At 43.4% G+C, this 22662-nt stretch overlaps 1 protein-coding gene across 2 annotated transcripts; it reads left to right on the top strand.

Annotated features, from left to right (window-relative positions):
• Positions 1-23: 23 nt before the first annotated feature.
• Positions 24-22598, top strand: LOC115531145 (1-phosphatidylinositol 4,5-bisphosphate phosphodiesterase delta-3-A). 2 transcript variants are annotated; one of them, XM_030340226.1, is made up of 16 exons: positions 24-514; positions 5873-5928; positions 6743-6854; positions 9124-9352; positions 9907-10036; positions 11462-11687; positions 11999-12200; positions 12647-12791; positions 13293-13445; positions 14897-15019; positions 15956-16106; positions 17563-17679; positions 18161-18339; positions 18842-18977; positions 19525-19674; positions 20259-22598. In XM_030340226.1, the coding sequence occupies exons 1-16, from the start codon at positions 427-429 to the stop codon at positions 20438-20440; spliced, it is 2379 nt and encodes a 792-aa protein (XP_030196086.1). In that variant the 5' UTR covers positions 24-426; the 3' UTR covers positions 20441-22598. The 2 variants fall into 2 exon arrangements, with proteins under 2 accessions (XP_030196086.1, XP_030196087.1); XM_030340227.1 differs by lacking the exon at positions 24-514 and adding an exon at positions 5074-5089.
• The last annotated feature ends 64 nt before the right edge of the window (positions 22599-22662 follow it).

Raw genomic sequence — 22662 nt, 5'->3', positions numbered from 1 at the left:
TGCCCTGACCTACTGATGTATAACAACTCTGCCTGAGGCTCCGAATAAACATTATACACAGTGGGCTCCATACACATCACATCTAAACATCACGCACTGGTTATATCGTACTGGGTCGAGCAAGGGTGTCTCAGCCGAAGCGCACTGGTGATGTATAGAGATGAAGAGTCGTAATCGGGTTATTTAGTTACGCCGTCTCGGTTGCAGCGACCAGCCCCTTTGGTGACGTCATCGACCGAGAGGACGGGACTGTCTACTGAACTCACGAGGCGCCTCCGAGCCCTCCCGTATGGCAAGCCATCCCCGCCAGAAAACGGCATCATTTAGACGCGTAGTGATTCTGCATCCTCACTGTAGTACCTTTACTACCACTACTGTAACACACGAGAACTTTGGTTTGATCAAACCATCGCGGTTCTCTGCACGATGTTGGGCAGCGGCAGCAAAGCGGCTACCAAGAAGAACGGAGCCGGGACCCCGGAATCGAAGTCTATCGACCCTTTGCGAAATCTCGGTGAGTTGCATTGGGACGTTAATGTGAATGCAGCACTGTCTGCTTTGACTGGATGAGTGGAGGAGATAGTGAATGGGAAGCATGCTGCTACCTCTACTAAGACGGCCAGTCTGCAGGACCGTTATCAGCCCAGCTCCCTGATTGTCTTTGTTTTCAAACGATCCTTTAAAGGAAATCCAAATTCAATTATTATTCAATGATGATGACCTTCCTATTATTGATATTATTATAATTTTACATAATTATAATAATTATTATAATTATACAATTATAATAAATATGATATGATGTTATTATATTGTATTATTATCATACATATAATTCTAATAATTCTTATAATAAAAATAATGATGAAGTTGTTTTTGATGAGTTGAAGAGTTTGGCTGAGAGAGAGAGAGAGAGAGAGAGAGAGAGAGAGAGAGAGAGAGAGAGAGAGAGAGAGAGAGAGAGAGAGAGAGAGAGAGAGAGAGAGAGAGAGAGAGAGAGAGAGAGAGAGAGAGAGAGAGAGAGAGAGAGAGAGAGAGAGAGCCAGCGAGAGAGAGAGTTTTGTGTGTGTGAGTGTGTGAGTGTGTGAGTGTGTGTGTGCGTGTGTTGACTTTTCCTCTGTAAACAGTTACAGCTACAACCAACATTTGGCTGTACAAATAATATTTCCCAGGCCATGAATATGATATAATATCAAAGCTAAATCAAATCAAAATTCAACTACTGCTTATTCTACTGCTACTACTACCCCTAACAAAACGAATACTAATAATAATACTTTTATGTAGCACTATGTTTGCACTCTGTCGTTCCATATATCCATAGCTTCTTTTTTTGGAGGCAAATATTTGTCCATTTAGCATGGTTTGTGAAAAATATTAGCCTAATTCTGGCATTGAAAATATCATTGATTTGTCTGTTCTACTATGGGAAGATGTTGTGACTGAATATACTCTCGAGATGTGTAGATGGGGGCCAACGACTTTCTTATAACATGTAAATTAATAATTATTTCCTTTTATTTTATTATTCATATCTAACATGTTGCTGAAAATCTCTGTTGATACATGGTTTATTTTATGTTCATTGTATGAATAGCGTTTTTTGAACAGCAAGTTAGCTTTGGCAGACCTATCCTCTGTGGCTTTCCACTGTGGTTCAGAAAAACAAACACTTTGGTTATTGTTTTTTAAATGAAAAAAGGACAGTCATGGAGTTCCCTCAAATGTACAGTATCCAGCATGCTCCAGACACAATATTTGTCTGCTTTGCAGGGGGGAAACTTGTTTTGCTGTTAGTGTTTGCCAAGGCTTCTCCTTCTGGTCATTCAAGTTGGAACGATGAACTCCTGAATAGACTCAAGTGGTAGATTGCATCGCTTTATATTGGACGACATATGGAGGAAGAGTGTAGATATCAATGTGTTTAATAGGGGATGCAGTGAAAACATTAGGGATGCGCATCGATTTCAAAAGGGTTAAGGGCTCAATCTCTGAAAACCGCAATTATTTTGATAATCATGGCCGTTACCAAAAAAACCGAATATGAAACATGCTCCGAGTGTACGATCAACATGCCCCAAACATGCTCCAAGTGTTGTTCCCCAGTCAATCATTTCTAGAATGTTACTTTCAGTGCAATGACTGTGTTCAGTATAATAACACTTGTATTAATGGTTTAGCTATCTGCTTTTCGTCTAATCATTATCTTAAGGTTGACTTCAGCATTAGGCTTTTGAATAATTGATTGTCTGCCTTTGGCTCCCGCTGCTTCTTCTCTTCTCCCTCCTCAGCGTGCCACCCTGGAGATATCACCAAAAGGCACCCAAAAACACATAAAATAGAGCTGGCTATTAATAGCATAGGGTCAGGATATATGAATAGGATATTAAGAAAAAGTTTGCCATTTGATTCTGAACAATATTGTTTCTTTATCACCAGTTCATGGTTTTTGACGGGGCAGGGTAGCGGGGCAGGGTTTCACTCATTGAATGCAACAAAGTAAAGCTTGTTCCAATTCATAAGGTACCCTAGCCAATTCATATGGACTAGTGCAGACTGGAACTGCACTATCGTGGACTTCAGTAGAAGAAGTTGAATGTTACCTGAAAGCTTGCTAGTAGAATGTCATTCAGGATGATTAGACTTGTGCGCCAGAGTCAAATGGAGGTTGATTGTTTGTGACAGGAGTTTTGTCGGGCCCCCTCTTTCCCCATTGAAAGGCAGATATATAGACCAACAACCGCCTGTGAATCATTCCTTAAATATTGGAAACCGCAGGAAAAGGGAACTTTTGCTCAAGAAGATAAAAGGGCAGGGGCTCAAACCCCTAGTGGACGTCCATGTCTGCACTTGCCTGAAACACATTGTGCTGTGTGCATACATATGCCAACTGAAGGGGAAAGCCATTTGTTCCAAATCTAGTCCAAGAACACACATCAAGCTGTAGCTTTGAATAACGATTTCCCTGTAAGAAAAGGTGTGTAGCAGAGATTGTGTCATGGGCTTACAAATCACTATCTCAAATTTGCCTGAATGTGTTGTTGTTCTTGGGGCGTGTGGGGGTGTATACTTGCTCCAAGTAGCAGGACTTTGTTGTTTTAGGAGTGACCAAGCTGTTTCCAGCGAACAGTCAGTCTCTTGTGTTCACCGTGCGTTCCTGTTCCACCAACAACAGCTTTAGTGCAATGTGTGTAAGAGGCACAGAGGATTTATTAATTGATTCAACCTCTTTTTAGCCCAAGATTATGTTTGTTTGTTAAGCACTGACAACTGAACAAACACTGAAGACAAACACGCACACACACACACAATCACACACACACACACACACACACACACACACACACACACACACACACACACACACACACACACACACACACACACACACACACACACACACACACACACACACACTCAGAATAGCTCAGTGTTAAAACACTCACACAACCTTAATGGACGTGGCAAACACCACTCTCGGCCAACGTTGCTGACGAAGATAAGATCAGATTGTTTTGACCAAAATATTGAAGACCGACGTTTCTAAACAGACGTTGCTGCCAAGTGGGACAGAGGAACAGGTTGACATTTCAACAGATGCTTGCATGGGCAACAAGGAACACACAATTCCCTGTGCCTGTTACCAGGGTATAAGAGAGAGGAGAGATGATGTACGAGAGCAGTTTCTGCTGCTGGGTTCCACGTAAGCCGCGGTCAGGCCAGGGCAGTGCGTGATCCCTCGGTGTAATCATACTCTAAATAGGTATATTCTACAACTATTGTGTTTCTTTGCATGTAATCCTTGACGCAATATCGCATTAAGAAATTGCCAAGACACCAGGAGGAGGGATACAAATTAGTGATATAAGGCTTGTGGTACCAGTGAAGATTTGGATCTGGTTTTAGTCAGTCATCCATGTATAGATAAAGGCTTTGTTTAAGATGCACATGAAGGCTGTACACATAGACTGATGAGAATGTGTCAAACAAAACAAACTGAAACTGTTCTGTGGTAAAACTGAGACTGTTCTGTGGTAGTGCCCTGCAAACAAATATTTTTTTTGGAACTGCTTATATTCCTAGGTTTCATTTCTTGTTTGTCCTACCTTGAGGAACAAACCAAGATCATACAACCAAGAACAGCTTTCATTTCACATTCCAGATTTCATGAGGACTTTAACAAAACGTTACTATATGATGCCTCATTATCAATACTACTGCAATATTTAACCAATCTCACGAGCCAAGGGTTCCATTGCATCACCACATCCTCCTACGCAACTTGTTTGGTAAAGACCTGTGATGACCTCATGCGGTCATCGTGTCATCACATGATTTCAAGAAATCAGAGAGGGAGGCAGATGTCATTTTCTATTCATTCCTTGTAGGTGGATCATTACGTTGTTCTTGGGAACCTCAAACTAAAAGTTATCAAATAGTTATTCATGAAGGGTAGAGCCAGACTTCGTACATTGCAATATTTGGTGAACAAAAATCGATGGTAGTGCAAGTCCTGCTCACCTACTGAACACTTTGTGTTGACTTAAAAGCTAGAAATTCAAGTGTTGGACTATTTGCACAGCATCAAAATACAGTTCTTCATTTAAATATTCATGAATTTGAGCAATGGTCGACCTGTGGGTTTTATTCTCTTTCTGATAGCTCCATACATTCATAGTTTTGTCTATTTCAAACAAACACAATTTTTATGATTAGGCTCTTCAATCCTTTGGAGAAACCTATAACTGATCTCCTTGGTGACGTGTGATCAGACACACAGAGCTAACTGCTGTACGTAACACCATTATGTGATTTGTTGACATCAGTTATCAGGAATTTGGACTAGCACCATGCAACATTCGGGCACGTCCACACGCTCAAGAGTCAAGACAAATCGCTTGTGTCAATATTAGTTTCTGCTTTGACACAAAGCAAGGCACTAAGCTTTCACTATAGAAACGAAAGCTTGCTGCAGGGAAATGAAATAAAGATAACACTAAACTCAGCACATTCAACTCATTTAAAAAGTGAACTGCTTCTTCATCTGTGGGGCGCTGGTTCCTGGGTGTATCTCCTTGGTGGGCTATATGTAAGTTCAATACAATTTCACATCAAAAACTTTGCTTTAAGTGTTGAACATGATCCATTATGATCTTTTGTGTTGGAGGAGCATCTCTATACTTCAGAGCAAAACATTGTCCAACATACACTTGTTTACAGTCAGCAGCCTCTGCTTTTCCCTTTCAATGTATTAATTTTGCGGCGAAATGCGATACAGATCCCCAGGCTTTACCCGTTAAACATCATCATTTAGCTGATTGGTATGGGGCCTAATCTGTCCTCCCACACAGGAACAGGAACGGCTGACCCTCCCTTGCTCCTCAAACATGCTCTTTCTATTCCTGCATTCCCATCATGTTCCATCTATTTCTACACCATGTTCTTGAAGACCAACACGACTGAATTACAGTGTTCCTATACGAACCAGCCCAGCAGATGGATTTACATCAACCTCTAATTTGACTTGCTGCTGCCCCACCCTCTCCTTCTCTCCTCACCCGTCCCGTCTCAGCTCCTCTCCTCCTCTCCTCTCTCCTACTTTCTCATCGCCGCTCTTTTTTCTCTCCTCTCAAGGAAAGTAAAATGTACAACGTTCATGGTTAGTTGTTGTTTTATTGGTTACTTATTAGCTTTTTGTTAGTTATGAGTAAGTTAATAAGTAGCATAAAAATAACAACAACACTTTCTCTTGCTTTGTTCTCTCTCCATCTCTCTCTCTCTCTCTCTCTCTCTCTCTCTCTCTCTCTCTCTCTCTCTCTCTCTCTCTCTCTCTCTCTCTCTCTCTCTCTCTCTCTCTCTCTCTCTCTCATAGGTGTGCAAGACGACGAAGATGTGAAGTTTATGTTGGAGGGCTCTAGCATGGTGAAGGTATTATCATTATCATTATTATCATAACTACCCCTATCTCCTAGCTCTCCATAGATACATAGATCTACACTTAAAAATCTACAAAGGGACATAGATCTATACTCCTAGTTCTACAAAGATATATAGATCTATACTGCTACTCCTACATAGAGACATGGATCTACCTCCTAGTTCTACATAGAGACATGGATCTACAATCCTAGTTCTATAGAGACATAGATCTACACTCCTAGCTCTATATAGTGGCATAGATCTACTCTCCTAGTTCTACATAGGGATCTCATGAGAATGATGTTACTGCAAAGTCAATACCAACTGTGTTGCGTGTTGGTTGTGAAATGATATGGAAAAACTAGTAATCATACTAGTTATATCCTATTATTACGCAACCAAAACTCCCTTGTGTGGATATGATGAACTTCTGGGCCTTTTAATGTAGATGATCTGCTGTTCCCCTTTTGTCGTAATCAACGCACATCGTAAACCTCATCGTCGTCAGATGATAGCCAATGGGTTCCGAGATTGTTGCTCACCACTCGGACTGTTTACCTTCATGTGACCAAAGCCCACCCAAACGTGATTGGTCCGTCCAAATCGTACCACGAGCAGAAACCAGAGGGCCCCTGATGCAGAAAATTCAGACACCAAAATGTTCCGTTGCCTAAAGATTTGCACATAATCTCCCTGAACAGATCTTTGCGTATGAATTTTGTTTATAGAGATTATGCTCTAACCGATCCGGCGACATAAAGCTCTTTGTAGGACGGTTGTGGTTGTGGTTGTGGTTCTGACTGTGATGTTCCCCGCTGTACAGGTCCGCTCCCCCCGCTGGCAGAAGCGGCGCATGCTGCGGCTGCTGGACGACGGAGTGACCGTCTGGTGTCAGTCCCATAAAACCTCCAGCCGGGCCAAAGAACAGCAGTCCTGTAAGTGGGGCCTCGCTGTGTGGGTGCATCTATGTATGGCTGATTCAAACACACACACCCACACACACACACACACACACACACACACACACACACACACACACACACACACACACACACACACACACACACACACACACACACACACACACACACACACACACACATACACACATGCATATTAATATGTTTTGTGGGACACAAACACATACCATGGGAAAGAATGCCATGTAAGTCAATGACATGGAAGTCAGTGACAAATAGTTCAATTGTGTGCGCATCTGTGTTTGTGCGTCCATGTTCAGTAGTACATAAGCCATCGAGTGTGAAGTGAATAGGGAGAGGGGGTCCTAAAAGAACATCTGGAGTTGAACGGTGAACCCTGATTCACAGAAAGCTTGAATCCATGCAAAACACATTTTCTTTGGAAATTAAAGACCTCTTCTCTTGCCCTCTTCTACTGGCCCCTTCGCCTCCTCATGCCCCTTCTCTTGGCCTCTCTTCATGGCCTCTTCTCTTGGCCTCTCTTCATGGCCTCTCTTCATGGCCTCTTCTCCTGGCTTCCTCTACGGACCTCGTGTGCCGACTTTAAATACAATGCTGTTGTGTTAAGGCATTTGCTTTTTCATGGACATATTTTGAAGCCAGAAAACCTTGGTGGCCCAACACGGTAGGGCCAAAATTATAAATATGAATCACCTATTTCGGTTCACCCATAAGTGGTACTTAGCATGACTGCACACACAGACGCACACACATTCACACACACACACACACACACACACACACGCACACACACACGCACACGCACACGCACACACAGACGCACACACAGACGCACACACACACACACACACACACACACACACACACACACACACACACACACATACACACAAACACACACCCACACACACACTTACACACCCACACACACACTTACACACAGACACACACATGTGCCACCTTAGGGTCATACCAAGTGCCCTGATTATAGCAGGGTTCTATTTTGGGTTGTCCGCCCTCGCTGCAGATCAAACAGGCCACAGATTACAGGACATGTTGTTTGGATGGGACCCAGCCCAGGAGCCTGTGGTCTGGTGCTATATAGTTACCATACGGCTCCACCAGGGGTTCCTCCCTGACGTACTCATACCAGACCTTTCATCTGCTGCACAGCCAGAGCTCCTTCCGAAGTGCCAACGTCTATGTCTGTGTGTGTGTATGTGTGTGTGTGTGTGTGTGTGTGTGTGTGTGTGTGTGTGTGTGTGTCTGTGTGTGTGTGTGTGTGTGTCAGTTAAAATCTGTGAGACTCAAGATCTACTGTATTAGAAACTCTATTGAAAAACACCCTTCCTGTCTAGTTACTATTGAGGAACTAGACAGGAAGCCAGAACGGTGGTTTTGAAAACCTCTTTATCAATCACTTTCCCGACACCCAGACCCTATCGACAGCGTGATACATCAGGTGTCTGCGGTCTGTTTTGTATGCTGTGTGCATTCGTGTGTGTGGTCCGGAAATGTGGCTAGGATTGTTACGAGGGTGTGATTAACTGTGAAAGGACGCTCAACACAGAAGACACAGTAACTAATTCAGATTTAAGATCACTGTTCCCGCAACACATGTTGCTAAAAATGATATACCGTGTAAATGTCCGATTTAACCTTACTACACTATGATCTGTCTTCCAGTGTTGATTCTTTTCTCACAACAACTTTCTCTCTGCCTTTGTCTCTACCTCTGTATCTATTGTCTCCCTCCTTCTCCCTCTCTCCCCCCTCCCTCCCCTCATATCCCTCCCTGCCTCCCTCTCTGCTTCCCATCTCCCTCCTCCTCTCTCTCTCCTCCCCTCTGTTCCTCCCTCCATCTCTCCCTCCCTCCCTCCTCTCTCCCTCCCTCCCGCCCTCCCTTTCTCTCCCTCCTCCCTCCCTCCCTCCTTCTTTCTGTTCTTCCCTCCATTCCTCCCTCTCTCCTTCTCTCTCTCCGTTCTTCCCTCCGTTCCCCCCCTCTATCTCCCCTTTGTCCTTCCTCCCTCCCTCCCTCCCTCCCTCCCTCCCTCCCTCCCTCCCTCCCTCCCTCCCTCCCTCTCTCCTTCTCTCTCTCCGTTCTTCCCTCCGTTCCCCCCCTCTATCTCTCCTTTGTCCTCCCTCCCTCCCTCCCTCCCTCCCTCCCTCCCTCCCTCCCTCCCTCCTCTCTCCGTTCTTCCCTCCGTTCCCACCCTCTATCTCCCCTTTGTCCTTCCTCTCTCCCTCCCTCTGCTTCTACCAGTCTCCATCATGGAGGTGGAGTGTGTGCGTGAGGGCTGCCAGTCGGAGACCCTGCGTCGCCTGGAGGGCTCGGTCCCGGAGGCCCGGTGTCTCACGGTGGTCTTCAAGGGCTCCAGGAAGAGCCTGGACCTGCTGAGCCACACCCCGGCGGAGGCCCAGCGTTGGGCCCGCGGCATCCGCACCCTGCAAGAGAGGGTGGAAAACATGACCCAGAAGGAGAAGCTGGACCAATATCCTGTTTCTGCTGGTGGTCATGGGACAGGGCGGTCGATACTATGCTCACTTAAGAGACATGCTCACTATGAGAATACACCGACATTACAGGATCCGAGAAACACAAACCAAAAGGGTTGTTTATGGTGATGGTGAACTTTGAGCCTATTTAATTGACAATATCCCAGCATGTATATACAGTTGTGTACAAATGCCAACTAAGCTAACCCCTATCAATAAGAGAGAGTGCACTACCTAGGTGCAAGAAAAACATACAAAGCATGATGAATTAACTAGTAATAAAGTAAATGAGGTTGTATCATCTGTGGTAATATTGTTAGATATTGTTAGATACATTGTACATCACCAAGTACATGCAGATCAACAGACATACATAGATAGAAAGACAGACCAGAGAAACCGAGAAAGTATGGATGATGGATATATATAGAGACAGATAGATGGATATTTTGCGATAAGATGAAAGATGAGAGTAAGATAGATGTAGACCGATGAATAGATAGGTAGACGATAGACCCCAGTCTGCGTCTTCCCTAACTCCTCCTCCCACCTGGATCTATGCCTTTCTGAGGCGCGCCGACCAGAACCATGACGACAAGATGAGCTACGCCGAGGTGCAGACGCTGCTGCAGATGATCAACATTGAGCTGAGCGAGCGGTACGCGCTCTCCCTCTTCCAGGTAGGGCTAGCACGCCGCGCACCGTAGCCACGCAGGCTAACGATCCACACAGCATGAAGATAACAAGTGAACACACAGGACTCCACCCTAAGCCCATCGAGCTCGTTTAAGCGATCACGTGCGATCGTGAAGAAACACAAATGCGCAATGCAATTGTAGCGGATTATTTAAAAATGTTTGGACATTATGAAATTATTACTATTTTTACGATTATTTTGTCCTTTATTTTTGTACTATGGCTTGAGGGTTTAGGCTTTTCAGTGATGCACAAAAAGCAAGTCCATTCATGAGAACAGGTCAACCTTTACCCTGGCAAAAGGTCAGATCTAATCGGCCACAATCGTCTCACTGACCGCACAGTTCTTTCAGCAGTCGAGTTGAAGAGAGGATTTCCTGGACATTTGTACCTTTTGAATGAATGAAAGATTGATTATGGAGCTCAATGTTTTTTTGGGATAACTCGAGTGCACTCGAGTCCTGCAGACATAAGCTATCCTGGGCTGGTGTTTTTAATCACAATAATTATCTTTCCAGTATGACAGGACACTTATGATGCCAGACTGAAACTGAAAGCTCTTTTGAGTTTCAATCTAACACAAGCACACAGTAACTTATTAGCTCCCTCATATTAGCTTTCTCCCTCCCGCCTGCCTATAGTTGTAACAGTTTCAATTTGAGTGAATTGTGTAATCGTGTTGAGGAACTTTAAGGAAGTTTGGAACAAAATGGCATCTAGATACAGTGATTCACTGGTTACATGTTGAATCCAGGAAATGTATGGTGTCATGGTCAATCCTATGTCTTCTTTTTCCCATCCTATGTTTAGTGAGTCATTTCAAATCTCTTAAAGAAGAGCAATTCAGCAATTTATTTTTTTTCCTCAGAGGTCACGAGTGCATAAGGTCACGTGACCTCTGAGATCTGAAAGTTCCAGATCCTCATTTTTGGTGATTTCTTTCAGTGTATAAAGGTTTTGGTCGTTCTTTCAGTGTGTCAAAGTTTTGATTTTTCTTTTTTTCTTCCAGCATGTCAATTTTTCTTTGTGTTATCCTTCGGTATGTTAACGTTTGGGCCTTCTTTGAGCAGGCAAACTTATTGGGGTTTCTTTCAATATTTCAACAGGGGTTTCTTATTTTACACTCTATTAGAGTCTAACTGACCCCTCAGTCCCCTAACGGACCAAGACATCTTCAGCACTGTATCTGAGTCTATCTGACCCAACTCAACCCAAACTGACCAAGAAGTTAATTCTTCAGCACTGCATCTGAGTCTATCTGACCCCTCCCTTCCCTAACAGACCAAGACGTCTTTAGCGCTGTATTTTTGTCTGTCTTTCCGACCCCTCCCTCCCATTTCCTTACGGACCTGGAGGTTATCTCTTCAGCGCTGTATCTGAGCCGATCTGACCCCTCCTTTCCCTAACAGAAGTGCGACCGCTCGGCCGACGGCCGGCTGGACCACGGGGAGATCGAGGAGTTCTGCCGGGAGTTGCTGCGGCGGCCTGACCTGGACGCCGTGTTCACGCGCTACTCGGCCAACGGCTGCGTCCTGTCCACTGTGGACCTGAGGGACTTCCTGAAGGACCAGGGAGAGGACAGCTCGCTGGTGCACGCCCAGAGCCTCATCCTCACCTACGAGCTCAACGAGTGGGGTACGAGAACGGCCCGTCGGGGCCCACGGTGCCTGAAGATTCGTAAAGTCGTAAATGTACAATTTATGACTGTATCGCTTTGCATAAAAGCGTCTGTTAAATGCACAAAATGTAAATGTAAAAGTCACCAGAGTCAAGAGTAAGGTGTTCAATTTGCTTGCTTGCCGACAAAACAACAACAAGCATTCATTTGAATGACCCATGCACCAACTGACTTAATTTCTGAAGCATTCAGTAGCAAAACGTTTTTTCTCAGTACTAATAATAATGACTTGAAGGATGAATGGTTCCTCCTCTTTGGCCCAGTGCAGCCCAGAAGAACCAGCTGATGACTCCCAACGGCTTCACCATGTACATGCTGTCCAAGGAGAACTGCCTCCTGGACCCCATGCACAACGTGGTCTACCAGGACATGAGCCACCCGCTGGCCCACTACTTCATCTCCTCCTCCCACAACACCTACCTCAGCAAGGACCAGCTGACCGGAGAGAGCAGCACCGAGCCCTACATCAGGTGCACGCCTGCCTCCTGCTTCTGTTTCTCAATGCTTCAAACTGTGACATCTTCAGGAAGACTGCGACATCTTTTTAGACTATGGAAGGCCACGCAGAAGGACTTACCTTATCGGTTCAAATAGGAAAAATTTCATTAATGGTGCAACTTTTCCTTGATGACTTTTCCTGAGCTGATGTTGCAGTCTGTGACTGCTTCACAATATGATGCTGTAGCGGATTTTTTTTTAACATTCACTTTATTTAGTTAACAGGTTCCACAAAATTGTTATTAACTCTTATTAATATATTAACTCTTAATATATTGATTTGATTGATTGATTTTGATATTGTTGCTACAGTTATGTAAAAGCTGAACGAAACTATTCCCCTTATTCCCTGATCATTCCCCAATATGTTGAGGTGTAGCCTCTGGGTTTTGACATGTTCTGCTGGTTTGTCCTCCAGAGCTCTGATCCATGGCTGTCGCTGCGTGGAGCTGGACTGCTGGGACGGGGACGGAGGAGAACCGGTCATCTATCACGGACACACGCTCACCTCCAAGGTGTCCTTTCTGGAGGTCATCGAGACCATCAACGAGTACGCCTTTAAGGTGAGACCTAGCCCCTACCCTAACCCTTATCCTAGCCCCTCTAGTTTCCAGTCTCCAGTTCTCCTGCTCTAGTCAGTAGCCTGTAGTCTCTAGCCTCTAGTCTAAAGTGTATTGTCTCTGGTCTCTGGTCCATCACCTCTAGTCTATAGTCTCTAGCCTCTAGCCTCCATGCCCTAGCCTGTAGCCTCTTGTCTTTAGTCTCTAGCCTCTAGCCTCCATGCCCTAGCCTGTAGCCTCTAGTCTCTGGTTTCTAGTCTCTAGATTCTAGTCTCTAGTCGCAGGCTTACACTAACACCCTACAACAAGATTACTTCAAAGCAATTACGTAGTACTGATGTAGAGGTACAATGAAGAAAAACGGGGTCGATATTTTATGAACTCACAGACATCCGATCAAAGCACAAAGTGCAGCAAAAGGTTACACAGTGGAGCGTTGGACCACAAAAACAACCGAACCCCCCCCCCCCCCCCCCCCCCTCCTCCACTATGTACCTCCCACAGACCTCCCCCTATCCTCTGATCCTGTCCCTGGAGAACCACTGCACCGTGGAGCAGCAGGTGGTCATGGCCCGACACCTGCGCTCCGTCCTGGGGAAGAAGCTGCTGACCAGACCCCTAGAAGGCATGGATCCCGCTACTCTGCCATCCCCAGAGGTACGTTCGGCTCAGGGACACTGTGTCAGAAGGATTGCATCTCCCGGCACCGGCACCCAAGCCTGGCCGAGAATGATGCAACCTGATACTCCTGTAACATTGTTAACGGGCCTCAGACAGGAGGCTTACTATGGAGCCTTTCCTGAGTATTGTTCTGGGAACCAGCTAGATTATTTTTACTATGTAACCACTGCGAATGCGTCCTGAGTTGCCATGTCTCTTATATCATGGAATTCCGGAAAATAAATGGTATAGCCATATCTAATAGTACCTAATTGTATATAATTATATGTATCTAATAGTATATTCAGGATATCTAAATCGAATAGTATTCCTATATCTAATATTATAGATCTATATCTATACCTCTAGCATATTTATCTTATAGTATTTCTATAACTTCTACTTTATGTCTATCTAATAGCATAGCTATATCTAATAGTATAACTATATCTTATAGTATATGTATATCTCATAGTATACCTAAACCTATTAGTATATCTAAGTAGTATATCCATAGTTAGTATAGAATAAATTAAGAGTAATTCAGTGATTCCAAGTTTTCTAGTCATCATATTCTTTTGAAGTTTGTCAGGGCTACAGAATTTTCCTCCAATGTTTACTTGTTATCGTGTTTCATTCACCAAGGCGTCAGGAGGTCAAAATATAATCAGGCTGAATTTGATTAAACATTAATCAACGGGCCTGTGAGGGTGAGGTGAAGACGGATGGAATGTGTGAAGATGTGTTCTATTGTAATGTTTATTGTAATAGCTGATATTCAGGCTGGCTCCACTAGTAATGAAGTCTGAATATTTGCTCCCCTTGAGGAAGGCACATACACTTCAGTCATTTGTTTGGACCCTTTGTAAACTTCTTCTTTATGGAATCTTAATGGTGGAATATATCCAAGACTCATGGTTTATTGTTTGTGTTGGACAGGTTTCGGTTGCCATGTGCTGCTCTCTGTCCCACTAATCCTAAGACTTCCCACAATCATAGCACAGGTGTGTGTGTGTGTGTGTGTGTGCGTGTGAGTGTGTGAGTGTGTGTGTGAGTGTGTGGTTGTGAGTGTGTATATGTGTGTGTGTGTGTGTGTGAATGATTTGTGCCCCAGTTATAATAATCTTTTTACTGCAAACAAAATCTCACTCAACTCTTGATATTATTAAAGAACAGGTACATTAATCAGAACAGATAAACTGTTCAAACTTCAATCAAGTAGGGTATTGGCTGCCTCTGACCATCGCCCAGATAGAAAAGTCACATTCCAAAATGTTTATGAGCCACTCTTATCAAAAATGAGTGGTGTTGGTGTCACTGTTTCTAGTCAACATGTGTGCGTGTGTGTGTGTGTGTGTGTGTGTGTTTCCATGTATTTGTGTGCATGTATGCGTGTGTGTATGTACGTGTGTGCGTGTGCGTGTGTGTGTGTGTGTGCGTGCCTCCAGGATCTGAAGGGGAGGATCCTGGTGAAGGGGAAGAAGGAGCGGGTGATAGCAGAGGGCTCCTCCAGCTCCTCAGACCTCAGCTCCGACGAGGAGGGGAGCCAGGTGGATAAAGGAGCCAAGAAGGTGAGCTACCAAAGAACTCCTCTGGCTCTGGAGCGCTGCTCTACAACCTGTGGCGGCTGAGGGTACTGCAGGCGGCACTGGGATTTATATCTTGAAATAGACACATTTACTATAATAGATAAAAAAATAGATAAAAAAGTATATATTTTAATACTTTTGTATGTAATACTGAGACTTAAAAATAGTCTAGCTCTGGGAATATCATCATATTTTTTCCATTGTAATGTATTCCATTTCGGGTAAATTTGTGTTTGCTAAGTAATTCGCAGCGTTGCATTTGCTAAATATGTGCAGCGTCGCTGACTGTTTCCTTCCACTTTTCCACTGACCATGACCTTCTTACAGGAATGATTGTGTACAAAGGGGCGTTTGGCACTCCTTGCCCATCCACTGAATGTGTATTTATCTTTTTTTGCTGTTTGCACATGAGACGTTCCACAAAAGATCCCAGTCACACAAAACTCAAAATGCAGGGGTACATGTTAAGTCTTAGGTTGGGAAGATTCTTCCTCCCCTCTCCTCATCTTCTCCTCTATACTCAAGCGAGAGACGATAAGCAGGAGTGTATACAATCCGTGGTGTTTGAATACAACTCCTTCAAAGGGCAACCAAACCCCAACAACACTTGTACAGTGGTTTGCATTGTGGAGGACTCCCTCTAGTGGTTAAACACATGCTATTACATGCATAACCGCTTCTTGGCTGGTAGGGTTACCCCGTCACCTGGTGATTAAGTGTAAGCACCTGTCCACTGTTTTAAACTGAATTCAAGGTTTTTTTCCAGGGGAGCCAGCAGCCCTGCATCCCTAGATTGAAACCACCTCAAGCCTTAGTTATAAAGGCAGAGTTGGGGAGTTTGGTTAACCTTAAAATGCTATGTTTGTGTTGTGTTTGTTAGTCACCCATTGCCCTGTGTTTTTTTTTTTGCTCGAGCAGGCCGTGTCCAGCCTGAGTCCGGAACTGTCGGACCTCGTGGTCTACACCAGGAGCGTTCCCTTCAAAGACTTCCATCAGGCGGCCAAGAAGCCCGCCACGGACATGTCGTCGTTCTCCGAGAGTGACGCCCTGCGGCACGTCAAAGAGACCGGTAGGAGACGATAGGTTGAACTATGATTGGACACGATAAGATCAAACGTTCGGGAGTTCATGATTTTCACATCATAGTGTTGACCTTTAGGGCGGCTTGTACATTGTGATGTCACATCGCAATGACGTATCCATTTTGGAAGACAGGAGCGTAGGAATGTTCAAGTTCAAATTCAAAAGCATTATTTGTCCAACATGTTGCCAAAGTTGAAAATTGTCCTTGATTGAAGGCAGTCTGTTCTCTAATTGTGTGTATGTGGTGCTTGTGTGAGAAGTATGTTGTGTGTGTGTGTGTATTGCCTTGGGTATGAAGGATTTTGTATAGAGAGATTTTTTGGCTAGAGGCACTGTATCTTCTGCCTGATGGAAGCAGCTCAAAACAGCCGTGGAGGGGGTGGGAGGGATCCAGGAGAATGGAATTGGTCTTCCTTTCCACTGCTTGGGTCTGAAAGCTGTTTTTGTTGGATGCTGGTTATCTTGCTTGCCTGCTTAATTATCCTAGCCAGTTTTCCCTTGCATCAGCTTGTTAGGAAGCTGTACCAAGATGTAATGTTGAAGGAGATGACAGATTCGATCAGTGACATCGAACCCTTTCAGCTTCCTCAGGAGACACATGTGTTAAATATTTTTAGTCCATTGATCTTGCAGGTGATCTCATTTGTAAACATAGAAAATAGAATTGGTAACAAGACACATCCCTGTGGGACTCCGGTATTTAAAATGGTGTTATTGGTACTTTTTTTAAATTTTAATCATTTTGAATTGAATCTTGAATTCCTTTTTATCGTTATGGTCTCCCCATAATGACCAATAATTTCACGATAGTCACATTGTTGAGTTTCATAAGCCTAGGTCACGGTATATTTACGTTGATGTTACAGTACTACAACTCTCTTGAGTCCCTTCATTATCTTCGAGAATCGCAGACAAAAAATCCCATGATGCATTCTGATATTCAAGGCCTACAGGTACCGAGGTACAGATAATAAGCTTGCAATCCTAATTAGATGTTCAGTCAATACGAATAAGGCTTTAAGCCTTTGTTAATGAGCGGTAAGTTAATTAGGTCTTTGTTCAGCAGATTAAGGCCTTTATTCAGGCATAATACCACAAAAACAACAAATGTGCAATATCTTCTGTTGACGTTGACGTCCGGCCTTGTGAAAGACCAGCAGACCGAAAGGTTGCTGGTTCGAACCCCGGCTCCTCCTAGTCTCGATGGCGAGGTGTCCCTGAGCAAAACACCTAACCATGACTGTTCCCGACGAGCTGGCGGTCGCCTTGCATGGTTGACACCGCCGTTGGTGTGTGAATGGGTGAATGTGAGGCAGTATTGTAAAGCGCTTTGAGCGGCCACAGGTTAGAAAGCGCTGCACAAATGCAGTCCATTTTACTAGCGAGCGCGACACGTAGCCATCTCACCCCCTCTTCTCTTCTGCTTCTCCCCTTCGCTCCAGGCGTGCATTTCGTGCGTCACAACAGCCACCAGCTGAGCCGGGTCTACCCCTCCGGTCAGCGGCTGCAGTCCTCCAACTACAACCCCCAGGAGATGTGGAACGGAGGGTGCCAGATTGGTGAGCGACGACGCCGACGCGATAACTCAAGCCTGAACCACAGATGAGAGCATGGTGCACAGTGGAACATTTGATTAGCAGCTTAATTGGCCCCTTTGGAGCCCTCTGCTCGTCTTGCGTCTCGGTCCGCCAGGCCCCGGGGCCCTTAACTGCTGTGGTGGAAGTCGCCAAGGTCTCGTTCGCAGTGTTTTGCCCATGTGTCCTCTTCATTAAATGCTAAATGAGTTAAAAGTTAATTGACTATTAAAAGAGGAAAAGGCACATTTACTTTTTTATCTCTTACCTCCACTGATTAGTTTGACTCAGCTGTTTTTAAGGGATCATTATGCACCATTAGCGCTTTGCTTTTGGTTTTGGATAATTTGGTCGATGCCGAACGAATGAAACCTGATCGCTCCCTGAATCACTGAGTCCTATGCGAGGGAAACGAGTTGAACAGTTCATACTGAGGGAGAGTCTGCTTGTTTGTATTTTGGTGCAGTGGCGCTGAACTTCCAGACCCCAGGAGAGCAGATGGATCTGAACGGGGGGAGGTTCCTGCCCAACGGCCGCTGTGGCTACATCCTAAAGCCCCCGTTCATGTGCCAGAAGGACACCACCTTCAACCCGGAGAACGTGGGCGGAGGTCCGGGACACCAGCCGGCCCTGGTCACCGTCCGGGTAAAGACTGTTCACGAGGAGGGCACACTTCATGTTAGCCTGATGTCCTTAAAAATAAAATAAATGAAAATATAAAAGGTAGCAATTTCACAAAATTAAATAGTTTTATCGTTTTAGAATTTGAGATTCAAGATTCAAAGGTTTTTATTTGTCACATACGCATACAGGATATGCAGTGAAATGTTTGTGCGACATGCTCGTTTTTTTCTGTGCTTTACAAAAAGTAGAATACAATATAATTAAAATAGAATAAAATAAAATACAATATAAGTTTTAACAGAAATTAAGAATATTATAAATATATGTACAATTAAAACCAAAAAAAACATTGTTTGATGTTTTGAAATGATTTTGCAACCGAATATTTGAATACTTCCGGATATATATGGTCTTTGTTCCAGACAGATACAAGCAGTGGGTATAGGCACTGGGACACCGGTTGGCGTCGTCGTTAAGGGCCAATGTAATCACGTATGACTCATTTCTGTTAATGTGATTTCAGATCATTTCAGCCCAGCAGCTGCCTAAGCCCGAGTGGGACAAGCCCACGTCCATCGTGGACCCCCAGGTGTGGGTGGAGATGCACGGCGTGCCCATTGATGTCAACAAGAAGAAGACCAACCGCGTAGACAACAACGGTAAACATTTGATAAAATAACTAAAAACGATTTAATGTTTAAAATGTCCGTCATGCATGTGGAGAAAATACAGACACTTCCGGGATGTGAGATGTTTGGTATGTTTCAAAGTTTTAGAGATGTTTGGTATGTTTTCAACACACTCTCTCTCCTCTTTGTTCTTAAATAAAAGAGCACTGCTTCACATTCACGGTCGGCAACATCAACTGTTTCTGCTTAATGGTTGGACCAGTAACCAATTGTTTCAAATTGATTGTGAAACACACATCCTGAACTAAAAACATCTATAGTCCAACTTATAAGCTTACTTCTCGAAAACAAGGTTGAGGTTGCAGTGATTTTAAGCAGTAGCTTTTTAAATAAATAAAATAGCAGTTCACCTTGAAGAGGGACTATGTGGTTTGCATTTAGTGGACACGATTCAACATAAAGCTGCACATACTTATAATAAATCTGTCGCAGAATTCTATGCATTCTAGTGGACTAGAAGCGGGTTGATTTTGTACCTCATCCAATAACCGGAGCTCCTTTGTCGTTGGTCTGTCAGGCTTCAACCCGCGCTGGGACTCCACCTTTAACTTCACCATCCACGTGCCGGAGCTGGCTCTGGTGCGCTTCATGGTGGAGGACCACGACTACACCTCCAGGAACGACTTCCTCGGACAGTTCACCATCCCTTTCACCAGCCTACGCACAGGTGTGTGTGTGTGTGCGTGTGTGTGTGTGTGTGTGTGTGTGTGTGTGTGTGTGTGTGTGTGTGTGTGTGTGTGCGTGTGTGCGTGTGTGTGTGTGTGTGTATGTGTGTGTGTGTGTGTGTGTGTGTGTGTGTGTGTGTGTGTGGTATAGTTACGATGGATAATATGAGATAGTTAATCAAATGTATGCTATATGTATTAGTTAGAATGCAAAATGGAAAAAGCTATATCTCATTTGCCTTGTTCACAGAAGCGTTACCAATCTCGTCCACCACTATATAGCAAGGGGCGTCAAATGCAAATGCATCTCAACCATCGCAGAGTTGTTCTATTCCTACTATTCTTAGAGCTGTTGCTGTGTCCGCATATCAAGTGGGGAACGCTGATGAACAGATCTTTGAGAATCTTTAGAATCCAAAAGAAAGATGTTAGAATCCAGATATTTGTAACATGAGATCAGTAGAATCAGGTGATTCCCTCGTATCAACAGGCCATATTGATCTCCAAAGTGATTTTCATGAATTTGTCAGCAGCGTTGACGTGGCAACCTTTTGGGTGCATCCCTTCTCCCCGCTGCTCCCCACAGGCTACCGCCACGTCCGCCTGCTCAAGCTGGACGGCTCCAGCATGTCGCCCTCCTCCCTCTTCGTCCACATCAAGGTCAACCCCTCCCCCGGCAGCCCGTCCAAGTCCCCGTCCAAGTCCCCGTCCAAGTCCCCGTCCAAGTCCCCCAACAGATCCCAGGCCGGGGCCGCCAAAGACCACTAAGGACACGGACGAGGTCTCTGGACGTCAGGTCTCTGGACGTCAGGTCACTGCTAGGGGAGGCTTGAGGCACAACCCAAAACATAGACTGGTTGGATGCTCCAACCCACACCATAGACATAGATCATTCGTTAAATATGAATTATTCATTGCTTATTAGGATATCAAGATAATTTGAACATAGGTGTCTGGAACCGAATTTAAACGTGCAGTGAATCCACCACGAGAGGATACTCAGGGTATGCAGTCACACAGAACCTTTGCTCACAACATAAGACGTTGCACTATGCATTATCATGATTGATGAGGGATTTTGTTCAAAAGGACTAACAGGGATCTCAGATACAGGCTATTTTGATAGGGGTTAGGGTGCATCTTGCTAAAGGATGCCAACAGGTTGGGTGTGGACATTGGGCATCGAACCCAGTGCCTTCGCCTGCTGCTCAGTGATCTGCCCACATACAAAAATGTTTAAACTAATATTTGGTGCTGTGTAGTCCCGGCCTTTAGATCGTTTGTAAGAAATCAAAATGTATACTTTGGTCATTTCCAGTTTAGTAAAATAAGCCGAAGTTGTAGAAGGATTATATATTTATTAATCATTTTCTGATCGTTTTTTATTGTTTTTACATATTTATAGAAGTTGCTGTTTTGTCCACGATGGGTTAAGTGAAGGCAGTTACATACGATATGGCATTTACATTTTGTAACGACATGGTGCCATTTTGTATGAGTAAAAGCTATGACTTGTGAGCACAGTCTTACAAGGCCTGTATTATCACCGTTACAGTATTATAGGAAGGAATTCATTTCGGATGAGAAACCTGACATGTAGAAATGTTTTGCCAGCACTATCTCCCAGAGGTATGCAAAACCATTGCAGTTATGTGAAAGGAAAATCTTAAATGAATAGTTACCATTCCCAATCACTTTCTTTTTTTCTATGCTTAAACTCCAGTATTTTGCAGCCAATGTCTGGCTCTTTAGACAATCCCTTAAATCCTATTACCTCCTATATTATATGGAAATACCGTAGTATAGATAATATAACGTTAGCTTATTGCGATGCAACTGCTGTGTAAAAGATTGCTCCACAGTGAGCATGTTTTAGATTAAGGTTTTTATATTTCATGATCTGAAACCAGCCAATCAAAACTGTAAACTAGAAAGAAGAGTTTGATATTTAATTTGTAATGTGTTTGTTGTAGCTTGTTTAATAGCAATATTAGGATCTGCACTACATTTAGATTGGATGCCTTAAAGTGTATGCTTTAGAATAGATTTGGCATGTTTCTCGTGCCCAGTTTAGCGACACAGGTTTCTCTACACTTTATTTACTTCAAGACACACATTTCCAAAGCAGGAAGGTGTACTATCAAATTACCTTTTCTTTAGTTGTGTGAATGGAGTATATATGTAGCATTCAAGTATGATTCTGAGATGTATATAAGTGAACATGTTTCATATTGTTTAGCGAATGGTAGTTTGTTTAATGAAGATTGAATTTAAAAGGTTTTACTTGAAATGTGTCAAAAGGTTCCATATGAGAAGGTGAAAAAACAATGACCGAGTATTATATCAATTATTGATCCAAAATCTTTGTCAAGAACTAATCAATACAACTATATTTTAAATATAGCTGCAACGAGAAATACCATCTCCTTTTTTTCAATTGTTTGTGTTGAACTTGAAAGTTAATATATTTTGGTAATCATTTGGAAACTTGAAGTAACTGTTGTGTTTAACATGGTCTACTGTTATTTTGTTATTAATTATTATTTAATACTGTAATGGTATGCTATCAGCAGCATCGAAGCCATTTATAAAAAATATAGCGAAGAAGCGAAATACGTCCTAATTATGTTATTTATGAGTAAAATAATGTTACAATTTAGGGTTTGAATAGCTGTACTGTGTTCAAATCCTATTTTGAATTTCCGAAAGTTTATATGGTCTACATTTTAGTCCTCATGTTAAACGACAACATTTAACTGAGATTGGTTTTAATCAATATAACAATTCAATCACAAGTTTACATTTCAAATGTTTCCTTTCCATTTCATACATTTGTGTTCATTTTTATTATTTAATAAAGTATGAAGTAGTGTCAAGAAAATATGAGTTGATCTAATAAATAATGACAATTTCTTTATGACCCAAATATGAGAATGAATTTATTTGTTTATTTGTACACAATTATCTGGATTTTCATTAGATAATTCATT

Source organism: Gadus morhua, chromosome 18 (assembly GCF_902167405.1).
Source record: "Gadus morhua chromosome 18, gadMor3.0, whole genome shotgun sequence".
NCBI classification, from domain to species: Eukaryota; Metazoa; Chordata; class Actinopteri; order Gadiformes; family Gadidae; genus Gadus; species Gadus morhua.
Note: the sequence above shows the minus strand (reverse complement) of the source record. Positions and strands in the feature narration are given on the sequence as shown.